Source organism: Myodes glareolus, chromosome 6, assembly GCF_982192425.1.
Source record: "Myodes glareolus chromosome 6, mMyoGla1.1, whole genome shotgun sequence".
Taxonomy (NCBI): Eukaryota; Metazoa; Chordata; class Mammalia; order Rodentia; family Cricetidae; genus Myodes; species Myodes glareolus.
This window is the reverse complement of record NC_142031.1, coordinates 90,396,198-90,421,489: the sequence shown is the minus strand read 5'-3', so window position 1 is coordinate 90,421,489 and position 25,292 is coordinate 90,396,198. Positions and strand designations below refer to the sequence as shown.

The 25,292-nt window shown below is 38.6% G+C and overlaps 1 protein-coding gene across 1 annotated transcript in view; it reads right to left on the bottom strand.

The window, feature by feature from the left end:
* The window catches only part of Hnrnpll (heterogeneous nuclear ribonucleoprotein L like), a 31,739-nt gene extending 6,513 nt beyond the window's left edge, over positions 1 to 25,226 (bottom strand). Inside the window, exons 1-8 of the mRNA XM_085691009.2 lie at positions 24,636 to 25,226; positions 17,222 to 17,340; positions 14,610 to 14,847; positions 13,432 to 13,517; positions 12,635 to 12,731; positions 12,479 to 12,551; positions 7,698 to 7,769; positions 1,572 to 1,789 (exon numbers count right to left, since the gene is read on the bottom strand). Of these exons, the coding sequence (XP_085547135.1) occupies positions 1,572 to 1,789; positions 7,698 to 7,769; positions 12,479 to 12,551; positions 12,635 to 12,731; positions 13,432 to 13,517; positions 14,610 to 14,847; positions 17,222 to 17,340; positions 24,636 to 24,983 (1,251 nt within the window). The 5' untranslated portion in view covers positions 24,984 to 25,226. The remainder of the gene's footprint in view (positions 1 to 1,571; positions 1,790 to 7,697; positions 7,770 to 12,478; positions 12,552 to 12,634; positions 12,732 to 13,431; positions 13,518 to 14,609; positions 14,848 to 17,221; positions 17,341 to 24,635) is intronic.
* Between the last annotated feature and the right edge of the window lie 66 nt (positions 25,227 to 25,292).

Sequence of the window (25,292 nt, the reverse complement as noted above, 5' to 3'; positions counted from 1 at the left end):
TTATTTAACACTATTAAAAACTTGGGGGCTGAAGAGATAGATGGCTCAGCAGTTAAGAGCACTCACTCCCTAGCTGCTCTTCCAGAGGACACAGGTTTAATTCCCAGCACCCACTAGGTGGCTCACAATTTTCTTTAACTCCAGCTCCAAAAGATCTAAAGCCCTCTTCCGGCCTCAGGGATCAGTCATGCAAGTGGTTCATAAACACACACATAAAATTTAACAGTAGAATTAGCTAAACAACATACCAAAAACTGAATTATGAGAAAATTCTTAACACAAAGGACGTAGATTAAACTTACTGAATTTAGCTGTCGACCTATCCTCAGAGAAAATACATTTTTTTTCTTTTCTTCCTCTTAATACAATGAAATAATGGAAATAACATCAGGTTTTTAGAATTAATGAACCAAAAATCAGGAATATTAAGTTTTTAGGCCATTCTCCCACTCCCACACCAATGGCTCACATGTGTATCCTTTCTTATTACTATCTATGGAAAGAGTATTAAGATCACAAGAGGAAAATTAACAGTATTACAGTATTGGAACATTCTGCCAAAATGGGTCAATTTCAAATGTTAACTGAGCTCAAATAAAAACACACTGTTTCTCACAAGATGATTAAAACTGGATCAGCCATTAAGACATAAGTTTAGGGGCTGGAGAGATGGCTCAGAGGTTAACAGCATTGCCTGCTCTTCCAAAGATCCTGAGTTCAATTCCCAATAACCACATGGTGGCTCACAATCATCTGTAATGAGGTCTGGTGCCCTTTTCTGGCTTGCAGGCATACACGCAGACAGAATATTGTATACATAATAAATAAATATTTTTAAAAAAGACATAAGTTTAGTTCTAGCACCCACATGGTGGCTCACATCATTCCTAACTCTACTTTCAGGGAATCCAAAACCCTCTTATGACTTCCATGGGCCCAGGTACACATGTGGTATGTGCTGACATAATGCAGGCAAAACACTCACACACATAAAATAAAAAATGGAAAAAAATAAGATATTCATACCATGGTATTTAGAAAACAAGTATATAACAACCCTCCCAAAGCAAGTCAAATAGCTCCATGAGTATAACTACTCTTTGAAATTCTACAGTTTGAATTGGAAACATCATAATTTGGTTGATAGTACACTGTAGAACATCAATATCTGTTTCTTGTTCATGTGATCACATAAGAGAGACACATAAGGAAGCCTGGCCTATTGCTGCTTCTCAGGATTACAGAACAAATGGTCAAACAACTGACAATAACACTTATCTATACAGGCTTCATATCTTTAGTACACTAGTAGGTGACTAAACCATTTGGTTCGTCCAAATGAGTTTTTGGACGAACTCATTAAACAGGTAATTTACAACATACTTTTAATACTAACAATCTATACAAATCACTTGCCAGTAAAAAATTAATCATTTCTGTAATTCAAACATAACAGATTTTAAGCTTATGATTTCATTATTCAAAGAACTTAGATGTTTCTGACAGAAACGAACAGCAATTTCTGAACTACTAGATGTTCCACCCAAATAAACTAGCAAAATGAAATTCACCTTTTCGATATTTCCATACAAGCAGAATAGGTTGAAGACTCTTGAACAATTCATTTTGAGTTGATGTAATCCACTAACCATTACAACGGAACCAGAGGGACTTCCTCCATGCATGTAAGAGGAAGAAGCTTGTGGTAATGGATAAGCAACAAGTTCAGGTGTATCTCTAGAGCCCATTCTATAACGACTTGGTAAAGGCAATAATGGACCATGTGATCCTGCAAAAATAACCAAAATAATAAGTAAGTAACACATATATGCATTTCCATTTACAAAAATTAGTAGATGCACTTTACCATATAAAAATCTAGAACCTTGCGTATTCTAAGCAGGCACCCTGCCACTAAGTTATAACCTCATTCTCCCAAATTAAACTCTCAAAATTTGTTTTATGTACATCAAAAAACCAAGAATTTGAATATTTAAATATAAATACAGAAATCAAAAATCAGCATTAATATGTATCATACATATAAATCAATAGACAGCTATATCTACATATACAAAATTTCTATTTTCAAAAGGGTTAAGACCAGGCTAGACTAGAACTGAAGGAGCCAGTGTAAAACACTGGGATATGGATGTATGCACGTATGACGCTATAATTCAGCTAGGCATGGTGATACACACTTACAACTACTCATGTCATTTAGAGGAATAAGACACAATATAATGTAAGGAACTACCTTTATAATAAATATAAGAAAAAATATTTTCAAGCCAGTGTAATGGTGCATGCTTTTAATCCCAGCACTAGGGAGGCAGAGCCAAGTGGACCTCTGTTAAGGTTGAAGTCAGCAAAGTTACAAAGTGACACCCTGTTTCATACAACTCCCCCACAAAAAAAAAAAAAAAACATTTTCAGTTCTTCAGTTCTACAAAATGTCTCCTTGAATATATTGTAATATACTGTAATTTTCAGAAAAATGAATACTAGGATTCATTAGTTAGCACCTCATCTATATGTAACTCTTCTATCATCCTTTATTAATTATTTCATCTGTGTGTGATGCGTGTGCCATTGTAAAATAAAAGGACAGCTTGCAGGAGTCTGTTCTCTCCTTCTACCATTGTGGGTTCCGAGAATTAAACTCTGGTAGTCAGGCTTAGCAGCAAATGCATATACCCACCAAGCTATCTCACAGGTCTGCAACCCTCCCCTACCCACAATAAATAAAAGCAAAACAAGAACCCATCAGAAAATATCTTAAATTCTATGGAAACTCTTTGTCCGCTCATTACATCTCTTAAACCAAAAAATTTTAATGTCAAAATCAACTTGCTAAATTTAAGAGTTGTAAACCTTACCGCCCACTCCCTCCCCTCAGAGCTTCTCTGTGTAACAGCCCTAGCTGTCCTGGAACTAGCTCTGTAGACTAGGTGAGCTTACAGAGATCCATCTGCTTCTGGTCCTGAGTGCTCAGGATTAAAGACATGCACCCACCATTGCCTGGCAACCTTGCGTCTTTTTGCATCTACAACTTCACTTTCAAGCTTTTTTTTGAGTGTGTAACAGAACAACTGTAAAGAAATTGAGGTACAAAAATAGGTAGAGAGCTGGGCAGTGGCCACACACGCCTTTAATCCCAACATCCAGGAGGCAAAGGCAGGCCAAGGCCAGGACGATCCCTAAATTTGAGGTCAGTCCAGTCTACTGAGTGAGTTCCAGGATAGCCAGGGCTACACAGAGAAATCCTGTCTCAAAAAACCAAAGGAGACAGGGAGTATGTTAACAGCAATTAAGGACCCAGAAGCAGCAACTAAGATGGAGACCTATAATTCAAAAATATACACCCAGGGGGCTAAAGAGCTTACTGTTCTTCCGGGAGGCCTGGGTTTGGTTCCCAGAACCCATGTAAGGACAACAGGCTACAACCTTCGTTACAGGGGATGTTAATTTCTAGCCTCCTCAGGAATCTGCACAAGTGATGTATATAAACACATGCAAGCACACTTGGTGTTTTTGTTTGTTTTGCCCCGCGGATCTACGGTAGATGTGGAAGACTGTGGGTCGTTCTGCAGGCCGGAGGGGGGCGCTGACAGACGGCACAGAACTACTTGAGCTGGGTCGGGAATCAAATTGGGTCCTTGGGCGGAGCGGTCGGGCACTCTACCCCCTGAGCCATCTCTCCCACTGGTACACTTGTTAAACATAACATAAATGTTAAAATATATAAATAAAAATTCCACTGGGCGGTGGTGGCGCATGCCTTAAATTCCAGCACTCGGGAGACAGGCAGGCGGATCTCTGTGAGTTTAAGGTCAGCCTGGTCTACAGGAGCTAGTTCCACTACTGGCTCCAAAGCAACAGAGAATCCTTGTCTCAAACAAACAAACAAACAAAACCAAAAATTCCTCCAGTGTGGGGCTGGAGAGATGGCTCAGAGGTTAAGAGCACTGACTGCTCTTCCAGAGGTCCTAAGTTCAATTCCCAGCAACCACATGGTGGCTCACCATCTATAATGAGATCTGGTGCCCTCGTCTGGCGTGCAGGCAGACATGGAAGGAATGTTTTATACATAATAAATAAATCTTTAAAAAAATTCCTCTAGTGTAATAAATGAATAAATAAAGAAAAATCTAAGTCTTAAACATCTACGGGGCTCCTGTTACAGAAGCATAATCTGTTGGGCAGTGGTGGCGCACGCCTTTAATCACAGCACTTGGAAGGCAGGGGCAGGCAGATCTCTGTGAGTTCGAGGCCAGCCTGGTCTACAGGATCTAGTTCCAGGACAGGCTCCAAAGCTACAGAAAAACTCTGGGGGGGGGGGGGGAAGCATAATCTACTCTGTGTGTACAATAAACACTAAATCTCAAGCTATTTTTCCCCATTTTAAGAAGAAACCATAGCATCACCAACTTTTTTGTAGGACAAAGACTTTGACCATCACATTGCAAAGTCATTATTCATATTATACTGCCTTCCTGCCACTACCATTTGCTTATGCAACAATATTTCACTAAAGTCACTATTCCTTTCCCCATGGGAAGTGAAAAGACCTGAAGCAGTTAAGTAATACAAACTTCCACTGAGCTCAAGTGGGACAAACTTCATTACTGTTGAGGTACAGATTAAGTAACAGCCAAAGCCAGTACAAGAGGATAAAAAAGCTGTGATGATTTTAAACTACGACCATAAGTCAACAGAATTAAATTATCTACATGATTTAGACTCTACTGTATAGCCATCAGTCCTAAATAGCAGATTCAAGTCTTTATGCTTTTTAGAAAACTAATGCTTCACATTAAAAAAAAAAAAATCCATTGAGCTGGTGAAATGGCTCGGAGGATGCGAGCACTGGCTGCTATTCCAGAGGTCCTGTCCTGAGTTTCCCGGCAACCACATGGTGGCTCACAACCATCTATAGTGAAATCTGGTGCCCTCTTCTGGCATGCAGGGATACATGCAGGCAAACTATTGTATATATAATAAATAAAATCTTTTTTAAAAAAAATCCATTTATATGGGAAAATGTTAAATAAAAGGCATCATTAACATTTTGAAGTCATGTACTGTCTTTCAAAATTTAAAATCTTGGATCCAGGAGATCCAAAAATGCTAGTCAACTTGTGATGGCCTAAAGCTCACAGTTTAATAAGTATGATGAATTCAAAACCAGCCTAATTGACACCTCAAGTTCCAGCGATCAGCAGGGAATACACAGTGAGACCATGTCTTTTAAACAAAAAACTGTAAAAGTTAGTATAAAATTTATCCTATGATAACAATGAATAAATTTAATCTAATTGAAAATATGCATCTGACTCATTTTTCTTGATTTCTTCTTTATTTCCGATCATTACGTAGGAACACCTATGACGTAACACAAAATGCAAATAAAGCTGTTCTGTTAACTGCTGCTCTGAAGTTACACAGTTGTGATGTGCACATATGTAAACTATCTCAGCACCCTAGGACACACGCCTATCTTCTTCCCACTTCATCTCACTTCACTTCTCTTTTTTATTTACACTCTGTCCTTTTAAGTCCATCTGCTTAACCTCTCTCCCTTAGTTCATTTCTGCCTGTACTTATTCCAGCAGGCCAGAAGAGGGCACCAGATCTCATTATAAATGGTTGTAAGCCACCATGTAGTTGCTGGGAATTGAACTTAGGACCTCTGGAAGAGCAACCAGCAGCAAGTGCTTAACTTCTCTTAGGAAGCAGAACAAATTAATCTACAAGTTCAATATCTTAACGACATAGCTGAGAATAGATGTACCCACACAGCCCTGAGACAACTATCCCCTGAAAACAAGACTCCACCATCTCAATGATCCCTATTTAGTGCACTCCCCACTCTCTTTTTAATTCTCCGAGACAGGGTTTCTCTGTCCTGGAACTCACTCTATAGACCAGGCTCACCTCGAACTCACTGAGATTCGTCTGCCTCTGCCTCCTAAGTGCTGGGATTAAAGGTGTGCACCATGCTGCCCGACTGCCATTGACACATTTAACTCCACAAATAACACAAACTTTCTGTGATATATAGCACAATAGGCTTCTACTCAGCATTTCTTTACTGCAGGAACAAAACTACACATATACTCTTATGTTACAGAAACAAAGAAAAATGATCAAGGATCATACAAATTAATTAAACAACCATGCCAGGTCAGCAAGATGGTTCTTCAAGTAAAAGGTACCTGCCTCCAAGCCTAATAACATGAATTCAACTCCTGGGTCCACATGGACGAGAACTAAGTCCTCTGACCTCCACTGGCACACACACACACACACACACACACACACACACACACACACACACATGTAATTTTAAAAAAAATGTAAAAACAAAACAAAAAAACAGCTGAATGATGAAGGTACACGCCTTTAATCCTATTTCGGGAGGTAGAAGCAGGTGGATCTCTGCAAGTTTAAAGCTGCCTAGTCAACAAAGCAAGTTCCAGGACAGTCAGAGAAACGCTGCCTCTAAAAAACAAACAAACAAACAACAAAACAAAACAAACAAAAAAACAACCGGAAAAAAAGACAGCCCCCCCATGTACAACATTTACTTCTTTAACAAAAAACTCTGCAATATAGGTTACTAGAAAACTTTAAACAAATTTTATCACAGACATAAGAAATAAAATAAGACACCAGAGAGGTGACTAAGATGGTTAAGAACATTGATTGCTCTTCCAGAGGACCTGAGTTCAATTCCTAGCAACCACATGGAAGGCTCACAACAGTCTAACTCCAGCTTCAGAAGATCCAATGCATTTTTCTGGTTTCCAAGCACATACACTGTGCATAGATATGCATGCAGGCTAAACACACATAACACATAGAAAGTTAAGTAATTTTTAGTTAAAAAAAAGATACTAGTCAGTAAGCCATGAAGATAAAAAGATACTAGTCAGTAACTCCATGAATAGACTTTATGATAAATAAACACTACATAAAACGTATTAAGTTCAACTTTGAAGCAAAAACTAGGTAGAAGTCAATAACTACCCTCTAAAAATTAAAATAAAATTTAAAACTATGTAGTCAGTCAGTTAACACACTATTCTAATAATAATTGTCAACTTCTATTTTCAATAATCTAAAGCCTAGCTTTTTCAAAAAAAATTATTATTCTGAGTTTACTAATATCAAATTTTCTACCTAGCAAAGATTAAGAGGCAGGAGGCTTTAAAAGTAGAATACAAATTTAACAAAAGCCAAAATACCAACCATAAAATTAAGCATCTATAATTAAAATCATGTTTCTTTCTTGACAAATACTCATTCTTTTGCTTTTAATATTGAAAATTTCTCTTTGCTCCTAGTTGTTAAGTGAAAATAAACTTTCGAAGCAGTAATATCCCTTTCTGGTTCTCTTATAAATACGTCAGAGTCAAACTACAGGAACAGAGAACCAAACTGTAGGAACAGAGAAAAAAAAGTGCTCAATTCTTCAACCAATCAATAGCTCTCAATTTATTTCAAGGATTATTTTAATATATCAACATCCTAATGGGGGGAGGTCTTGAATACTGCTGTAATGGGCTGAAATCACATAAACTACATCAGGTGACTAGGAGTTTGGGAAAAATACAGACAAGTAATAGGACACTCTTTATCAGATATGCAAATATTCTTAGTTAGTTGATCTTCCTCCTGCCTCACAAACTTACCATAGCCATCATGTCTAAACGAAGAAGGATGATCTCCCAGAATGGCTTGTCTCTGGCGACCCTTTCCTCTATCTGACACAAAAGTAGAAACAGGATTTTAACAATTTGATCCAAGTATTTAACAGAGTTTTCATATGGGAAACACCCATTCAAAACATCCAAATACTTCATAAAAGAAATATTACTCCTGGTTAATTTTAAACATCCATCCATATCCAGTTTAAATACAAACACCAAATGTTTAAGAAAACAATTCTATCTAACAAATTCCACTGGAAAGTATGTTTTTGATAAATGCCAAATACAATCACACTTTCAAATTTAAAAGATTAGATGCTTTGCAGGAGATGAATGTACACAATGCTAGAGTTTGACACTGTACACAGGTTTTACCAATACATGTCTTTAAAACAAGCTTTTAAGTGCAGTACTTTTGAAAGACAGTACCTGAATCATACTATTAGCTTCAACAGCAACACATTTTCAAAGTGGGCTTCTTTCAAGAAGTTTCAGCATAAGCCAACAACAACCTGTATTACATGGTTTCACAATCAGTAAACACAGAGTATTTTATATGTACATACACATATTTACAAACACCTACTGACTTGAGAGCTGAAAATTTGCACATCACTGGCTTATGTTGTATCAAAGATAGGTCATTTTCTATTGACCATAACATCAAGCAGAAGTATGAGCAACCTCCAGAGTTAAATATGCCAAGATGAACCTAACCAAGGGGGCTACATTATTGGATGAGACTACAATACTCTAAATTTTTATTCTAGCTATATATATGTATATATATATATATATGTTTTTTTTTATAAAAAAGGCATGCCAATTTCCTCAATTCTTACTTGAAAAATAATTTTTTTTTTAAAGAATTACTTCCAGGGTTCCAAAATAGGATTTCTACTGCCGGTTAACAAATTTCAAAATCTTAATATTTTTAGAAGTTTGCTGATCCAATCATAGAGCCCAAAACATCCTTAGTCACCTAAACAAACAAGGTTTATGGAAGATGAGAAATACTTTCACTTCAGCCTAGAAGTCTATTTTTAATTACCTATTCTAACCATGTTATCACACTACTGAAAGGGATTAAAGAGTCATCTAGTTAAACTTTTATTCAATATTTAAAAACAATCAAACAACAATAAAAAAGGGGAAAAAAAACCTCCTACTCATCCCTTTTGGCTACTGCTTAACCAATACCAGCAATAAGGTGTTCACTATCTTTCTTTACATTTATAGATAACCTAGATTTCAAGAAAACTACTTCAAATTTCAAGAAGATTACTTGAAAGGAGGAACAGAAACTGATCCTCCACCCAAATTCTAATGTATTTAAAACCTTAAACTTAGTACTTACACACTGACCTCACCTCCTAAACCACTGCTTCTAAAGGCTAAAGAATTTCTTTTTCTTACATAGTTTCCAGCATTTCCCAGTATTAGTGTCTATTCTCTTAAATTAATCTAGTCTGCTGATCTGATCCCTCAGGTCTTGTCCCCTTAAATAGATACCAAAAGACTCAATTCCTTATCTTTTCTCAGAACCATGTTTTCATGGCTTAAGTTTTACTGATAGTTAACAATATGTACAAGGAAAGACTCCAATTAACCACTTATTTGCAGTATAGTTATAGAAACCCACAATCTTCATAAAGAGTAGAAGATGGGTGTAGTGACAAATGCCTTTATTTCTAGCATTCAGGATACAGAGGCAGGTAGTGAAACCCTCAAAAAAAAAAAAGCATTTCCAAGATATCTTTCAGTTATATATTTTTCACTACTATATTTTGAAGCAGTCACTGCCAAAGATAAAACTATATAAAACAAAACAGTAAAGTCAAACATTGTGCCTATCAGTCTACAGAGTTTTGTTAAACTCTGTATATTCAAGCAAAATTTGATAAATGCTTTATACTTTCTTCTCAAAAAGGTACACACATATACAATATATAAGTTTTGTGTAACGTTTACAGAAGGGTTCCTTGAAGTTTAGGCTAAGGATTCTCTGTAATAAAATGTAATCAGGGTTTTTTTGTTGTTTTGTTTTTCTGGGACAGGGTCTCTCTATGTATCCTTGACTGTTCTGGAACTCCCTCTGTAGACCAAGCTGTCCTTGAACTCAGAGATCCACCTGCCTCTGCCTCCCAAGTGCTGGGCTTAAAGGTGTACGCCACCACTGTCCAGCTTGTAATCGGGTTTTGTAAAATGAATTTTTTTTTAAAAAAATTGCATTTTAATGAGGATTTCTTTAATAAAATTTCTTTAGTAAAGATATATGAAGATCCTATTGTCTTCTTTTTATTTATTGTTTTGTTGAGACAGGGTCTCATATAGGTCAGGTTGACTTTAAACTCCTGACTCTTTGCCTCTACTTCCTAAGTGCTAGGATTCTAAAAGCACACACCACCATATCTGGCTCTCCATGAAGGTCTTTGGGCAAAGGAAACATAATTTTAATAATCTGTCAACTTGAGTCAAGTTTAGATCACCACAAAAACTATGTGTTTATAAGCTGCAAGTCTAGCCATAAAGTTACCTGTCAATAAATTGAAAAACAAGAGCATTTTTTCATTAAAAGCATAAATATAAATTTTTACTTCCTTTAATTATATTTTATCAAATATCTACCTTGCACATTTTAAAATAGATTAACTAGAACTGCATGAAAAAACTAAGCTGGCTTTGTGTAAAGTTCAGATCTTTTAAAAGAATATACATAAATAATGCTAAAAATGAATAAATGTTTCACTGGGCATGATGGCGCACACCTTTAATACCAGCAGTAGGAAGGCAGTTCTCTAAAGTTTAAGGCTACCCTGGTCTACAGAGCTAGTCCTGAGACAGGTAGGGCTACACTGAGAAACCCTGTCTTGAAAACAAAATAATAATAATAATAAAAAAAATCTATAAATGTTTCAATATAAGGTAACATAAATGCAACCCAAACTACTTCAAATGAGTAAATAAAACCTCAAGTGTTCAATAGTATCAGTGGACAGCAATGAGAGATTTCTCATCAACCATTTATCCTGCTGTTCTTAAGGATTTGTTTTCCAGTATTGGATTCAATTGCATCAATCTTACGCCAAGCAAATTTCCTTAAGCATCAAAACCGGAGATTTTTAACAAAGCTACATTTTACAAAACAAACCTATTTACAACTTCATGCATAAGATGAAACGATTCCTGGAAATTGAGAGCTAAAGAAGCCAATCATAGAGAAGTATCTGAACATGCAAATGATCACATTGTGTTTTACTCTTTCTTTCCTTTGAAGTACATGCACTATGAGTACTCAGTGCTCAAGATATTTTGGTTGACAAAGTTTTTCAAGCTGACTTGTACAGACACATTCATCTTGAGCTTTCCTAACATGTGATTCAAGCATTAATATTGTAGTTGAGATGTAGCCAATACTGAAGCCCCCTTGTTTTTACAACATCGACATTTTAATTTGTATATTCCAGAATTACCACAGTTAGTTGAACAATTTATAAGTGAAATCTATGCTCATGAAATTTAGCATGTATAGGCTATTGGTGAAAATGCATTTCAAATGAAATGCTATTGATTTTCAGATTTATCAAGATTAAATATATCCTACCTTGAAAATGACATGCTACTTTCAACTATGTTTGAAATGTTAAAATTTTCTGGTTACACAAATTAACATAAGTGAAAAACCTTAAATTGTTACAAAACAAGTCACTTTACAAAAATCAAACCACACAGAAAAACATCTTTTACATATAATGCACCTTTTCATTTGTTAGAATATCTGTTCAATGTTCATAATTAGGAAAAAACAAAAAGCGAAAGTAAACTTAAATGCAACAAATGTGCATTTTTTTATGCTGAGGATCAAACACATGGGCTTACACATGCTAAACACATGCTCTTCCACTGACCTGTTTATCCCCAGTCAAATGCACACCTTTCTAATTCACATTAAATCTTTAACGTTTGTGAGGATTGGTTGAGCATATCAATTCCCAAGACCTGTAGATAAACTGACCCCTTGTTAAAAGCCAATTAACAATTTAAATTTAAGCTGAAAACAGTTACATCAATGGTCAATTAACTTTACAACATTGCAAAATGTCTAGTTTTCATAAATCTTAAATTCTACAACTGAAACCTTAAGGGAAATCAGATCAGTATACATACAACTTGAATAAATGGGCACAGTCTATCATGGTGTTCATCCCATGCAAGTCTGAAGTACTGTTAAATGTCGTCCTTTAAAAACTTGGGGTGATGGTGCATGTAGTATGCAGTCAAGGTGAATTGCAAGTCTGAGTTTTTCAGAGGGCTTTTTGCTGATGCCGATGTTGTGCATGATGAGGTGTAGAGTCAGCCTGCCGGAGTCCTCTATCCTTCTTAATGCCTCGTCCAGCTTGGGGGAAAAGTCCTTTCCATAGAGAAGCAGTGTGCAAGTTTGCAGTTTGTAAGGAATATTCTGAATCAGTTTCCTCTCCTCCAAAGAGAGAGAGCTGCTTGGAGAAATGCAAGTCCTTGAACTGCGGGCGTGCCTGTATGTGAGGGCTCCTTGTTGAACTAAATATAAATAAGCTCAGCACATACCAGTAGGGGGCACTAATGTCCAAGGTTAATTTCCAGCATTACACAACTTTTGCAACAAAAGCATTCAGAAACAAGATTTTCATTATAATTAACTAGCTCATCTCAGGAAAAAGAAAGTAACTGCTTGCAAAAATTTCTCAGCAGATCCAAGTACATTCTAAAATTTGTAAAATACCTACCTCGTCTTCCCAAATAAGGTTTAGTGTAGTCCCAACTGTCATTGTCATTCCTAATAACATTTAGACGAGTTGGCTGTTGAAAGTGAAGAAGGTAAGTTAGTTTAAATTGAATACCAAAAGCATAAATATTTCTTTGGTGGGTGTTGAAATACTTACCCTTGCATATTCAATTTTTAGTGTGCAACATCCGGCATATATATCAGCTCCATTGAGTGCTGCTTTAGCTTTCTGGGCACAAAGGACTGACTCAAACATAAAGCTCTATTAAGGAAACGTGGCTTCCTAAATTTAGTTGTTCTTTATTCCCAGGGAACTAAAAAGACAACATTTCTGGAAACATTTTCTCAACTAAAACTTACAAATAAATCTTTACTGAGAAAAATTTATTTTAAAGACTGAAAATAACAAAGAAAATAGAACACCATCAACATTATCTACAGTAATCCTTCCAAATTATTAGAAGTACTATAAAGTAGAGCATGGAGTAGGTTTTATCCTCTTAGTGAAGGGCAATCTACAACCTGGAAACAAAATTGCTTTGTTCTCAGAATAGATCCAAGGAAGTAACAGTGTTAGAATACTTGGCCTCAAATACAGAGCCTCTAGGTTCAATCCCCAGGCCTTAATGGACTATTCTATGGTACAAAGTTATTTTTACCAAGAGTAAAATTCCCTAGAGTTCTGCAGTTTCTTTCATGTTTTAAATGTAAGTAAGTGGGTATGGTAGTACACACCTTTAATCTCAACAGTCAGAAAGTAGGCAGATCACAAGCCAGGGTTATACAACAGCCTATCTCAAAATAAAAAACCAACCAACCAACCAAATTTAAGTCAAGAAAATTGCTCTAAGAGGAAAAAGCACCACCTGCCTAGAAATGCCAAGCAGGAAAATAAAAAAAAAAGAATTACAAACACTTCTATATATCAGTAACACGTTTACAAATAAAGGATATTCAACCATTGCTTGTATCCCATTTCTCTTGAATATAACAATCCGTTGTACTTTTCCAACAGGGTTGCATACTGTATATAGAACATCCTATGAAAAGAAAAAAAAAAGAATATTTCTTCTTTTTTTACATTTAGAAATACATTAAAACTATATTCTATTTTGTTTATCTAAAAACCAAAAATTTACAGATATCATTCCTCTTAATTACTAAACTTTCTTTTAGAGGATCTAACTATGTAGTCCTAACTGGTCACCTAGACCAGAAGAGCCTCAAAATAAGAAATCTACCCACTTTTGCTTCCTGGGTGCTGGAATCAGAGGCTAGCCCACAATATCCAGCTATTAACCACACTATTTGAAAGGGTAAGGAGTGGGGCTATCCCAGTGGTGCTCAGCCTTTCTAAGGCTACAATCCTTTAACACAGTTCCTCATGCTGTGGTGACCCCAACAATAAAATTATTTTCGTTGCCACTTCATATCTGTAATTTTGCTACTGTTATGCATCAGAACGTAAATATCTGATATGCAAACACTCTGGTATGTGACCCTGGTAAAAGGAATCAGGACACCCAGGCAGTGATGGTGCACGCCTTTAATCTCAGTACTGAAAAGGCAGAGGCAGGAGATCTCTGTCAGTTCAAGGCCAGTCTGGTCTACAGAGCAAGTTCCAGAACAGGCTCCAAAACTACACAGAAAAAACCCTTTCTTGAAAAACCAAAAACAAGGATCATGACCTGCCAGTTGAGAATCACTGGGTTAGAAATGGCTCAGACCCTAGGCTAGGTTTCCAGCAACACAGCAGCTAACAACTATCTGTAACTCCAGTTCCAAGGGATGCTCTCTTCTGGCCTCCAAGGGCACTGCACACATGTAAACAGACATGCAGGCAAAACGCCAATATACATATAATAAAAATAAAACTTAAAAATAAACAAATAAAATTAAGAAAGCTAAGAATGTTGTTGCACATCTTAAATCCCAGCACTTGGGAGGTAGAGGCAGGCGATCTCTCGAGCTCCAGGCCAAGCTGGTCTAGGCCTGGTATAGAAAGATCCAGGCCAGCAAGGGCTACATAGTGAAAACCATGTTTCAAAACAAACAAAAACAAGTGGTTGGCAGATAAAAAAGCTACAGAGGTTAGTTGTTATAGAGGTAGTTTGTTCTACTAAAATACATACCACTGTAATTGGATAAAGAGGATTCTGAATAGAGAGCAGGAGAACTTTGTTGCCACCTGATGGATCATCAGTATTTCCAGGCCGAGTGATTCTTTTACTTGTAGAATAGTTGAAGAAAGCCTGTTGGCCAGCAATGTACACAGGCTCATCTGCAGCAAATGTCACACACTCTTTGGCACTATCTATATTTTCAAACTCCACTAGAGCCTGTCGTTTAAATGGCATCATCATCACATAGCTAAAAAGGAAGAAATATCAAAATACAACATTACTTACTCTCAGTCAAATAAAAGCAGACTTTAATCTCCCCATGACTGAAAGCTTATTCATCTCATGCCCTACTCAAGCCCAATTCCATCAATCACTTACACCTCTCTCCGATGCAATAATTAGAAAACATCAAGATACAGAAACTAAAAAACCCACAGAAGATCAGCAAGCAAAACCTGAAGATAAACAGTAGAAACTATCTGGACATGGTGGCAAAAGTTGTAATCTCAGCACTTGGGATGTGAAGGCAGAAGGGGGCTCCAAGTTCAAAGCCAGCCCATCTCAAAAAAGAAAATACCCACATAACAATAACTAAGAATTAACTACTTCTATTTTATCTTGTTAGAAACAGACAAATAGAGGTGACCATAGATTGACCAAAATTCATCCGAGTAATTTACCCTAAAATACTTTAAAGAGTCCACAAAAAGACAAACAATAGAAGAATAATCTTGGCTAATTATGAGCAAGAGGATGAGGTATTTATTTTTTAAAATATATTCCTATCGAGGAAATATATTTTAATACACAAAATGAATAATAAATGAGGTGATCCCAGCACTCAAAAGGCAGAGCCAGAAAGATCTCTGAGGATTTGAAGCCAGTCTGGTCAACCCGGGCTGCTATATTGTGAGACCCTGTCTAAATTTTTTAAAATAGAAAAAAATCACAGTGCACATTTTACAAAAGGAGAAACAGCATATTCACATCTGACATGAATAAGAACTTTCAACTGTCTGGAGATACAAGCAACATGGTCGAAGCATATCAAAAAACAAACAAAACAAAACAAAAAACCCACAAAAATCATCAGGGCATGGTGGCGCTTGCCTTTAATCCCTATGGCTCTCTAGTTCAAAGTCAGCCTGCTCTACAGAGTAAATTCCATGACAGCTAAGGCTGTTATGGAGAAACCCTGTCTTAAAAAATGAAACAAAACAAAACAAAACAAAAAAACCATCAAGTCAGGTACTCAAACCACTCTGCGAAACAAGCACCCAGAGTCCACAGCTTCAAAACAGAAACTGACAACAGTGCAGTATTAGTAAAAACAAATTAAATGAAAAACCCACATTTTTTTTTTTTTAAAAGAGGCAGGGTTTCTCTGTGTAACAGTCCTTGGTGGTCCTGGATCTCATCTTGTTGACCAGACTGGCCTCGAACTCAGAGATCTGCCTGCCTCTGCCTCCCGAGTCCTAGGTTTAAAGGCATGCACCACCAATACCCGGCCCCTCACATCATTTTATATTCAGTAATTTACCACTTTCCTCATTTATAAAACTGGAGACTGATAGTCAAGATTAGAGTTACTGCACACAAACTGCCTAGCAAACAGTCTGGCATATTCTAGGATCTTCATGGGTAACTACTACTCTGTTTTCCTCACACACCTTTATAACCTCAGAAGACAGAAACAGAGCCTGGCACACAGCAGGTAATAAGTCGACCTAGGAGGCTGGTTAGCTATCCCCACCTACATCACTAAAAGGTCAACAGAGACACAGTAAGGCAGCCATATCAACTATAAGTACAAAATACAAACCCCAGGAAAGAAACTATTTCTTCTAGATGAATTCTCTTATATGTAAAATAGTAAACCCTGGAATCAGGGTACTTATTACTCTTACAGATGACCAGGGTTCAGTTCCCAGCACCCACAAGGTGATTCACAACTCTAACTTGTTCCTAGGGATCCAACATCCTCTTTTAAGATCTCTGTAGGAATCATACATATATGAAGACAAAACACTCAAACATGTAAACAAATCTTTAAAAGTAAATAATTTAAGAATGTTTTTCGCAAAAAATAAAAATTTTTGTTGCCAGGTTAAAAATGGCCCCTGGAAACAGAAAAATTAAAAACAAAGTTAACTGGCCTATTATAGATTTGGTCATAAGAAAATTGCTTTCTAGCTGGGTGAAGTTATCAAAGCACACCTTTGACTTCAGCTCTTAGGAGGCAGAGACAGACGGATTTCTGAGTTTGAGGCCTGTCTGGTCTACAGAGTTAGTTCCAGGACAGGCTCTAAAGCTACAGAGAGAAACCCTGTCTCGGGAAAAATAAATAAATAAATAAATAAAAGTTCCAAAGATGGCAGACACCTATAATCCTAGCAACTCAACAGGCTGAAACAGGAAAAACACAAGTTCCAGGCCAGCCTGCCCCAACTCAAAATATGGGGGAGAAGTTTTTTCCCATAGAGAAGCATACACATATACATACATACATACATACATACATACATACATACAGCAATGCTACAACTCGAGCAATCAAGCAAGGTGATTGTCTGTCTTACCATGTTATTTTCAATATCTATTTAAGTCCCTGCTGTCCTTACCATATTGTCCCAAATTTCTCCAGCGCCTCCACAAGGTCTGCTTCCACCACAGATTCACAGAGTCCTCGAACATGAACAACAGGGGAAACAGAAACTTTATGATGACTTCCACCTCCCTCCTAAAGAGAAAAGAATGTCAAGTTAACTTCAAAGTCTAAACTGCATCTTTCAGTAAACTCAACTGTACATAATAAAGGGTACATACACACACACATACAAACATACACGACGAACTAAATTACAATTCAAAAGTTAGCAAAAGGCCTGAGAAATAAGATAAATTGAATGTTTGCTTTGAAATTTTTATTTCTAGTAAGTTCCCAAACCCCTCTCTCTGGCTTTGGGCTTTTAAAACAGGATTTCTTTATGTAGACCAGGCTGGCCACAAACTCAGGCCTGTCGCTTAAAATTTTTATTTCTAAAGAAGAGTGATCTTGAGAACAGAAGTCAGCTCAGTGGGTAAAGGCACAGGCACTTGCCACCAAACCTGATACCAAGTCCAATCCCCAGAACCCACACAGTGAACATAGGGAACTGTTGAGTGCACAAAATTCCTTTCTTTCTTTCTTTCCTTTATTCCCCCCTGAGACAGGGTTTCTCTGTGGCTTTGGAGCCTGTCCTGGAACTAGCTCTTGTAGAGTGCTGGGATTAAATGTGTGTGGCCACCACCGCCTGGCCAAAATAAATTCCTTTAAAAAGTGTTCCAGCCAGAAAGGGAAATGTGATAGGCAATGTCTGATGTATTGAAGTAGGCGGTGGGCTCATGAGTGTTTTTTTTTCAATTAATACCTTTCTGCTTGTCTTACATATTATATAATAATTATTTTACAGCTTTTTATTTCATAAAACACTCAGTATTGTTTGTGTCCCCCACCCTTTGGGGGGGCTTTTATCCTTGCATTTTACATCCAGAGAGTTAGACACTTTTCTCTTTAAACTTCAAGAACAGGGTTGTAGGCCTCATGATACTTCATCACTAAATAGCTCAACATCCTAACAACGATGATGTTCTTTTACATAACCTTTACGTTTTCCTAAGACAAAAATAATTCGATTAGGCAAATCTAACAGTCTTGTTTTCATATTTCTCCAACTGTCCATCATCTGGCTTCTAACTACACTTTTTAGTCTATTATAAAATTCACCTTTTACACTCAAAGATTATATTTATGCTAATCCAATTAAATCTTTCATATAACAAAATTTACCTTCTGAATTCAGTTTTGTTTTTCTAGAGGCTCTCTCTTCTTCCTGTATTTTGGCAGTAACTTTTGAATAGGCCTTTTACCTTTGCCAATTTTTCTCTAAGAATTGCCCATCATGAATAATGACTATGATGAATACAGTGCAAAAAATGGCTAGTTTTCAAATTGGTCTTTCCCATAAAAATGGATTACAGACCAATTTTTTAAAATCCCTCAAAAGAATTCACAATCTACACTGACATCATTTCCAAAAGCTGCAGGACATGAAAATATTACTGCTCCGATTTGATCCATGTATTACATACAAATTATGAGTCTGTACTCCATAAATATTACTATTTGTTGTCAAGAAAAATTTTTAAAAAGAACTTACAGAGAAAAGCTGAAAGATGATAGCAATAATATAGTACTTGGAGGAAAGGAGATTGTTCTCAGTCTCAAGGCAAAGAAACCACTTCATAATCCTTGTACCGTTCCTTATCCCCAAACATTTACCATTCTTAAATCATCTATCTTGGCAATTCTCTAATTTTAATTATATTCCCATACATACTTCTGTTTGAGATAGGGTCTCACTATGTAGCCCTGGCTAACCCAGAACCCGATTTCCATCCCTTTAATACAAAAACTTTTCTATCGCTCATTTTTGAAAAACTAAAATTCTAGTCATTCCCAATTGAAAGAATTTTCTTTTTAAACTACATGTCTACCACTCCCTTCCTCAAGGTAGAGTTTTCTATCCTCCCTTCTACCTTAATTTTTTTTTTTTCTTGGAGACAGGGTTTCTCTGTAGTTTTGGAGCTTTTCCTGGAACTCACTCTTTAAACTACCCTGGCCTCGAACTCACAGAGATACACCTGCCTTTGCTTCCCGAGTGCTGGAACCACTATTAACTTAAAAAACAAAAAACAAAACAAACAAACAAAAAAAACAAGTTCTCATACATTCAAGACCAGCTTCAAGCTTGCTATATGTAGCAGAAAACAACCTTGAACTCCTGATCATCCTGCTAAGATTATAGATATGTACTAGAATACACTGTTTTTTTAATCACAGGAAATCAAACCCACGATTTCATGCACACAGACAAGCACATATTAGCTATATCCCAATCATTAACACTCTTCTTAAATCACTATTTTTTCAACTTGAGATTTACCTGTGACAAGAAATCTGAAATCCTCTGCAGCACAGAGCCCTTTACCTACCCTAAAATCAGGTATATATCACATATGTAGCTGTGGTATCAAGAAATACACTTCTCTCATGCTAGGCAAATATTCTACCACTGAGTCTTACAACATTACCCTATTACCTGATTTCTAAACTAGTGGGTAAATCTGTATTGATAATCCCTACCTACATACAAACTAAAGTAGATGTGACAGCAAAGGCCCACAATCCTCTCGCTCACATAACCCTCATTCATAGTCAAGGCCAGACTATATACCTACTAATAATCACAGCATATCTTCTCTGGCTTAAGAAATCATTTTCAAATCTTTTCATCTACAGCAATCTTTCCATTTCAAATTCTTCGATAGCTAGGCTCTCTCCTGTTCTGCTATATCTATCATTTCCCAGCTCCAAAGTAATATTCTAAGTATATGTACCCAAGCAAACCCAACCATTCTTTCAAAATACATATCCGTTTTTACAATTTTTCAGTTCTTTTCATTAGGTAAATTGTGTCAAACTATAATGGAGGCTCAGTGGGTCCCCACCAACAGGCTTGAGGTTTGTCTGGTCATAACTATGCTGAACAGCCACTCAAAGGTAGTCTCAAGGACAAATTCTCACAAGCCAATCAAACTTTTTTTTTCTATTTGGCTATAATCTTTCACTTGGAAATCTTAGGGGCAACAATTTCATCTGTCTTACTACCTTACAAGTCTACTTTATTAAAATCTGAAAACCCTTAGTAGTTACTTTATTTGCAAACAAATTACCTAACTTAAATGATTTTTGGTTATCTGGGCATTTTTTCCCCTTTCCTTTTGGAGCTTTCTGTTAGGGAAATTTTGTTGTTACTGTTATTTTGACACTATCTTGGAACCCAAGCTAACCTCAAACTCACTATGTAGCTAAGGCTAGTTTTTACTGATACTGCCTCTTTCCCCATTCCTGACCTTTCTTGACTGAAATAAGAGTCTGAAGCCCAGGCTAACCTCCAACTCATCATCTTTCTGCTTCTGTCCACTTAGGACTAGATTACAGACATGTACCACTGTACCTGGATTTGTTTTTAAGACACCCTACTGCCCACCCTGAACTTGATGGCCTAGGCTCCAGTAGTCCTCCACACTTTTTAAAAATCTCCTGAGTAGCTGGGACTACAAGTTGATTATCATTCAATCCTTGATTTGCCTGTCTACTCATTAATGGAATACAACACTTGAAAAACTTCATCTTCAAGATAAATTGGAACTCCATCTCTGTAAATAAATTGGTTTCGGTAAGTGAAGCCCCAGTATGCGAAGGACTAGTTTCTTTCTTAAAATTAGAAAGATATAAAAACTAATAAACTTGAAGATTACGCCTGTTAAATTTAAGAATGCTACTTATGGAGAAATGGCTTAGCACTTGTTGCTTTTTGAAGAAGACCCAGGTTCAGTTTCCAGTACCACACAACCATCTTTCACTCCAGTTCCAGAGGATCTGAGAGGCCTCTTTTGACCTCCATGGGCACCAGGCACACACAGTGACATGCAGACACACAATAAAAAATAAACTGGTTAGACATCGTGAAACACACAACTTTAATCTCAGCACACAGGAGGCAGAAGGAAAGTGGATCTCTATTGAGTTCCAGGCCAGTCAAGGGTATACAGTGAGACTCTGCCTCAAAAATAAATTTTAAAAATCATAAGCTATTTACTCCAAAAGAATAAAATAACTATAACACATACATATCATGAACCTCCCATAATTAAGCTTTGTTCAAGAATGAAATCCAGTGAATCAAAAGCTTTGGGAATTTTTGCTCTGTGACACCAACCACGGGGTATCTTATTTATCCAATCCAAACTATTCAAAGCAATCCATCTCAATCCCACCCCCTCTCATTCTCCCTCTCCCTCCCTCCTTCCAGAGTCTGGCTTTGGAACTCACTAGAGGTCAAGTGGCACAGCAGTGCTCCCCGCATCTACCTCTTGGGTACTCTACCTTCAAACACTGAGACAATTGCTAAGGATCCATTCACATTTTAACTGTTCTTATTCACATTCTTCTTTAAACTTAGTTATTAAATCACGAAACGTCAAACAGAAGGCATCCTTTAAATCTTACTTTCCCTTCCTTCACAAATTTCCAATTAGAGAGTTAAGAAGATAGCTCATCACTGTAACGAAACTGCATTTACTCTAATAGTTTGACCACAGATGTATTTCTTCTACAGGCTAAGGATTACAGAAATTGGGCTAAACTCTTCAGTTAAATGAAAAAAGTATTTCAGGGCTGGTGAGATGGCTCAGCGGTTAAGAGCATTGCCTGCTCTTCCAAAGGTCCTGAGTTCAATTCCCAGCAACCACATCTAAAATGAGGTCTGATGCCCTCTTCTGGCCTGCAGGCAGACACACAGACAGATATTCTATACATAATAAATATTTAAAAAAAAGAAGAAAAAAGTATTTCAATATGATGGAGCACTAGACTCTACCTTGATAAAAGTAATTTTATTATGTACACGTTTCATAATTACAATGACTTCAAAATAGTACTGAAAATTACAAGAAAAAATTTTGAAAATGAAAAACTGAGTCTTCATTAAACTTAACATTAGCCCATCGATTCCATTGTTAAATTTACAAATAAATTTATTGGAGAGGAGCGCTGGTAGAGCCAAAACCTGCTGCACACGCCAGTCAAGTGCACCACCAAGGCCATCAAGCTACAGCCCCAGCTACAGCTATGCAGTTAAATGAAAGCATCTTGCCCTAGGCACTAAAAGATGAACAGCAACTTGAATTTTAACTACATACATTCCTGCCTTGGTCATTTGAAAGTTGTATTAACTAGTTTACTACAGCATCAAGTAAGGATGTTCAAGTTTCACATCTTACAGGCTAAGAAAACTAAAAAGTAGACTTTCTCAAGGTCACAAAGACTGTAAAACTAAACTCCTAATCTACCTCAAACCCTTGCCCAACGCCATTTGCACTCTTTTGACTTATGTTAATTACATATTTCTTCCTAGCATTCAAAAATAGCCGATTTTTTAAAAAAAATTTTATCGCTGTGTGTGTGGGGGCGCAAAAACGTGTGTGTGTGCACACCAGGGCATGCATATACAAGGCAGAGGACAACATCTGCCACGTGGGCTCGGGCAACTGAACTCTGGTTTTCAGGCATTCGCAAGTACTCTTGCCCACTGAGCCACCCATCTTTCCTGCCAAGTGTTTTAAGTATCTTTCCAAGACATTTAAAAGTACTTCACAAACAACTAGGGCTTTTGGCAAAAGAACCAAAACACCACTTATTATAACTCTATTTCCAACTCTTACAACAGTTGACTGTGATCTTAAGAGTCTCTAAGAAAACCATAATCTCCTACCCCCAAGTCACATTTGGAGTATTTCAAAAATCTTGACAGAAAGTCCCCAAATAACAAATGCATGGAAACTATGTCTGATCTTGGCCAAAAGGCCTTTGAGAATCAGTTGTGAGTACAGTTACAGAAAAAAAAAAAACAACAACAACAACAAAAAAAACAATTCCTTAAAAAAACAAAGGTCAAATTTACCCATCACATTGTAGTATTTAAAAACACCCTTACCAGAATTTTCACATAAAAATTCAAGCTGGGTTAGTGAGCTGGCTCAGAAGAAGATGATGCCAGTGACCGAAATTCAATCCCCAGGTCTCACATGAAGTAGCTGTCCCCTGACCTCCACACACACAGGCTTCAATGCACACACAAATGAATTTAATTTAATTTAGTTCAAACGGGCGAAAAGAAGGGCTCATGCGAAAAGCACACAGTCCTCTTGGGGGCAATGGACCACAGTTTGATTCCCAGCACCCAGGTCAGGCGACTCACAACTTAACTACTTTTATCTCTTTCCAGGCGATCCAACTTATGAGGCTGCCATGGATGGGAGTTTGTTCAGTATCCACACATGTAACTTTTTTAAATTTAAGCTAGACAAATAAAATTCAAACAAACTTTTGAAAGACAAGTTGTTTTTGGTGGAAGACTTCTATAACTTCATAAAATGCTCAGAAGACTTGCTCTCAAACGTATTGAATGTTTAAAGAATATCTTAAGTCACCAAGGGAGTTTAAGGGCTCCAACGAGGGGCAAAACCGTTGGAACGCTTTGTTTCCTTAAACTCTCCATGGAACTGAAGCTGTGGGTTAAGCTGTCCACATTCCTTCGGTCTCCAGCAAACATTTCTGATAAAGAGGCTTCGAGGAATGTCTATAACACAGCTCTGAATTCATTTCCTTCTTCCATGGGGACAAACTTGAAGTGCACTACCAACGAAGAACTCAAGTCATTCGGGAACGTTTGCAAACCTTTTACTTGAAAGCACGGTCGGTCACACTCTTGCCCACACATTTTTTTGTTGTTAACATTTTTAAGTGAAAACTGTCTTGAGTCACCGCCCGAAAAGCGGATAGCCCAGCACGGACTCCATGCCCGCAAACACTTTTTAAAAGCAAAATAACACGCGCGCACACACACACACACACATACACAAAACCCACGACAAAATAAACTAGCAAGGAAACTAGAATTTAGGGCACGGGGGCGTCATTTGTCTTTTGCCTCGGCTTTTTTGGAGACGAGGCCAGGAGAGCCTTCCTGGGATGGTGCCCGAAGGGAGGATGCTGCGGCCAGCCGGGTCCCAGCACAGCCAAGCCAGAGTTGTTCAACTAACAAAGAGCTGAGCCCGCCGCGGACGCGCGGCACGGGCTCCCGGAGCGGAAGCGCCACCCGCCCCCGCCGCCCCCGCCGCCCCCGCCGCCCCCACCCCGCGACCCTCCCCGAGTTCAGAGCCCCGGCTGTCGACTCGGCGAGGCCTCGACACCCGAAGCCCGAGCCGGCGTGCCGCCGGCACGATCCGGAAAACCTAAGCAACCCTAAATACTAAGCCCGAGGGGATCCCCAGCGACACGCTCCGCATCCACGCAGCAAGAAAGCAGGCCGGGGCCCGCCGTCCGCCCGCCCGGGCCCGGAGACAGGGGACGCGGCCGCGCTTTGTTACCATGGACTGGGGCATGCTCCGAGGGCCGCCGCCGCTGCCGCCTTCGTCGCCGCCGCTGCCGCCTTCATCGCCGTCGTCGCCGTCCCCTTCGTCTCCCCCGTCGCCTTCTTCACCGTCGCCTTCTTCGCCGTCGTCTCCGCCGCCGCCGCCGCTGCCTCCCTCGCCGCGGTCGCCTTCGCCGCCGCTCTCGCTCCCCGCCTGAGGCGTCGTCGCTTCCTGGCGATTGTCGCTCTCCTCCGCCGAGTAGACGATCTCTCCCTCCTCGGTCTTGAGGCGCTTGGCCTGGCTCTCGAACTCGCGGTCCTCCTCGTACGTCTCCTCCTTCGGGGAGGAGGAGGTGGAGGACATGGCGGCGGTCGAGGTGGCGTGGGAGACGCTCGGCCTCAGATGTCGCCGATCGGTCCCCGCCGCGGGCTGCGCCTCCTCAGCGCGGCTCGGAGCGGCCCCGGCGTCCTCCGCGGCGCGCTCCAGGAGCCCGTGGCTGAGGAGGGAGCGCGGGCTGAGGGGACGCTTCCCTTTCTCTCCCAGCCGGCCCCCGGCTTCTCCCTCCGCCAGCTTCGCAGCTCCCAGCCCCCGGGGGGAACGCGAAAGTAAGGATGGGGCCGGGGCCGTGGCTTCCGGTCTTCCCTCCTCCCTAATCCGCACCCCGCCTCGACT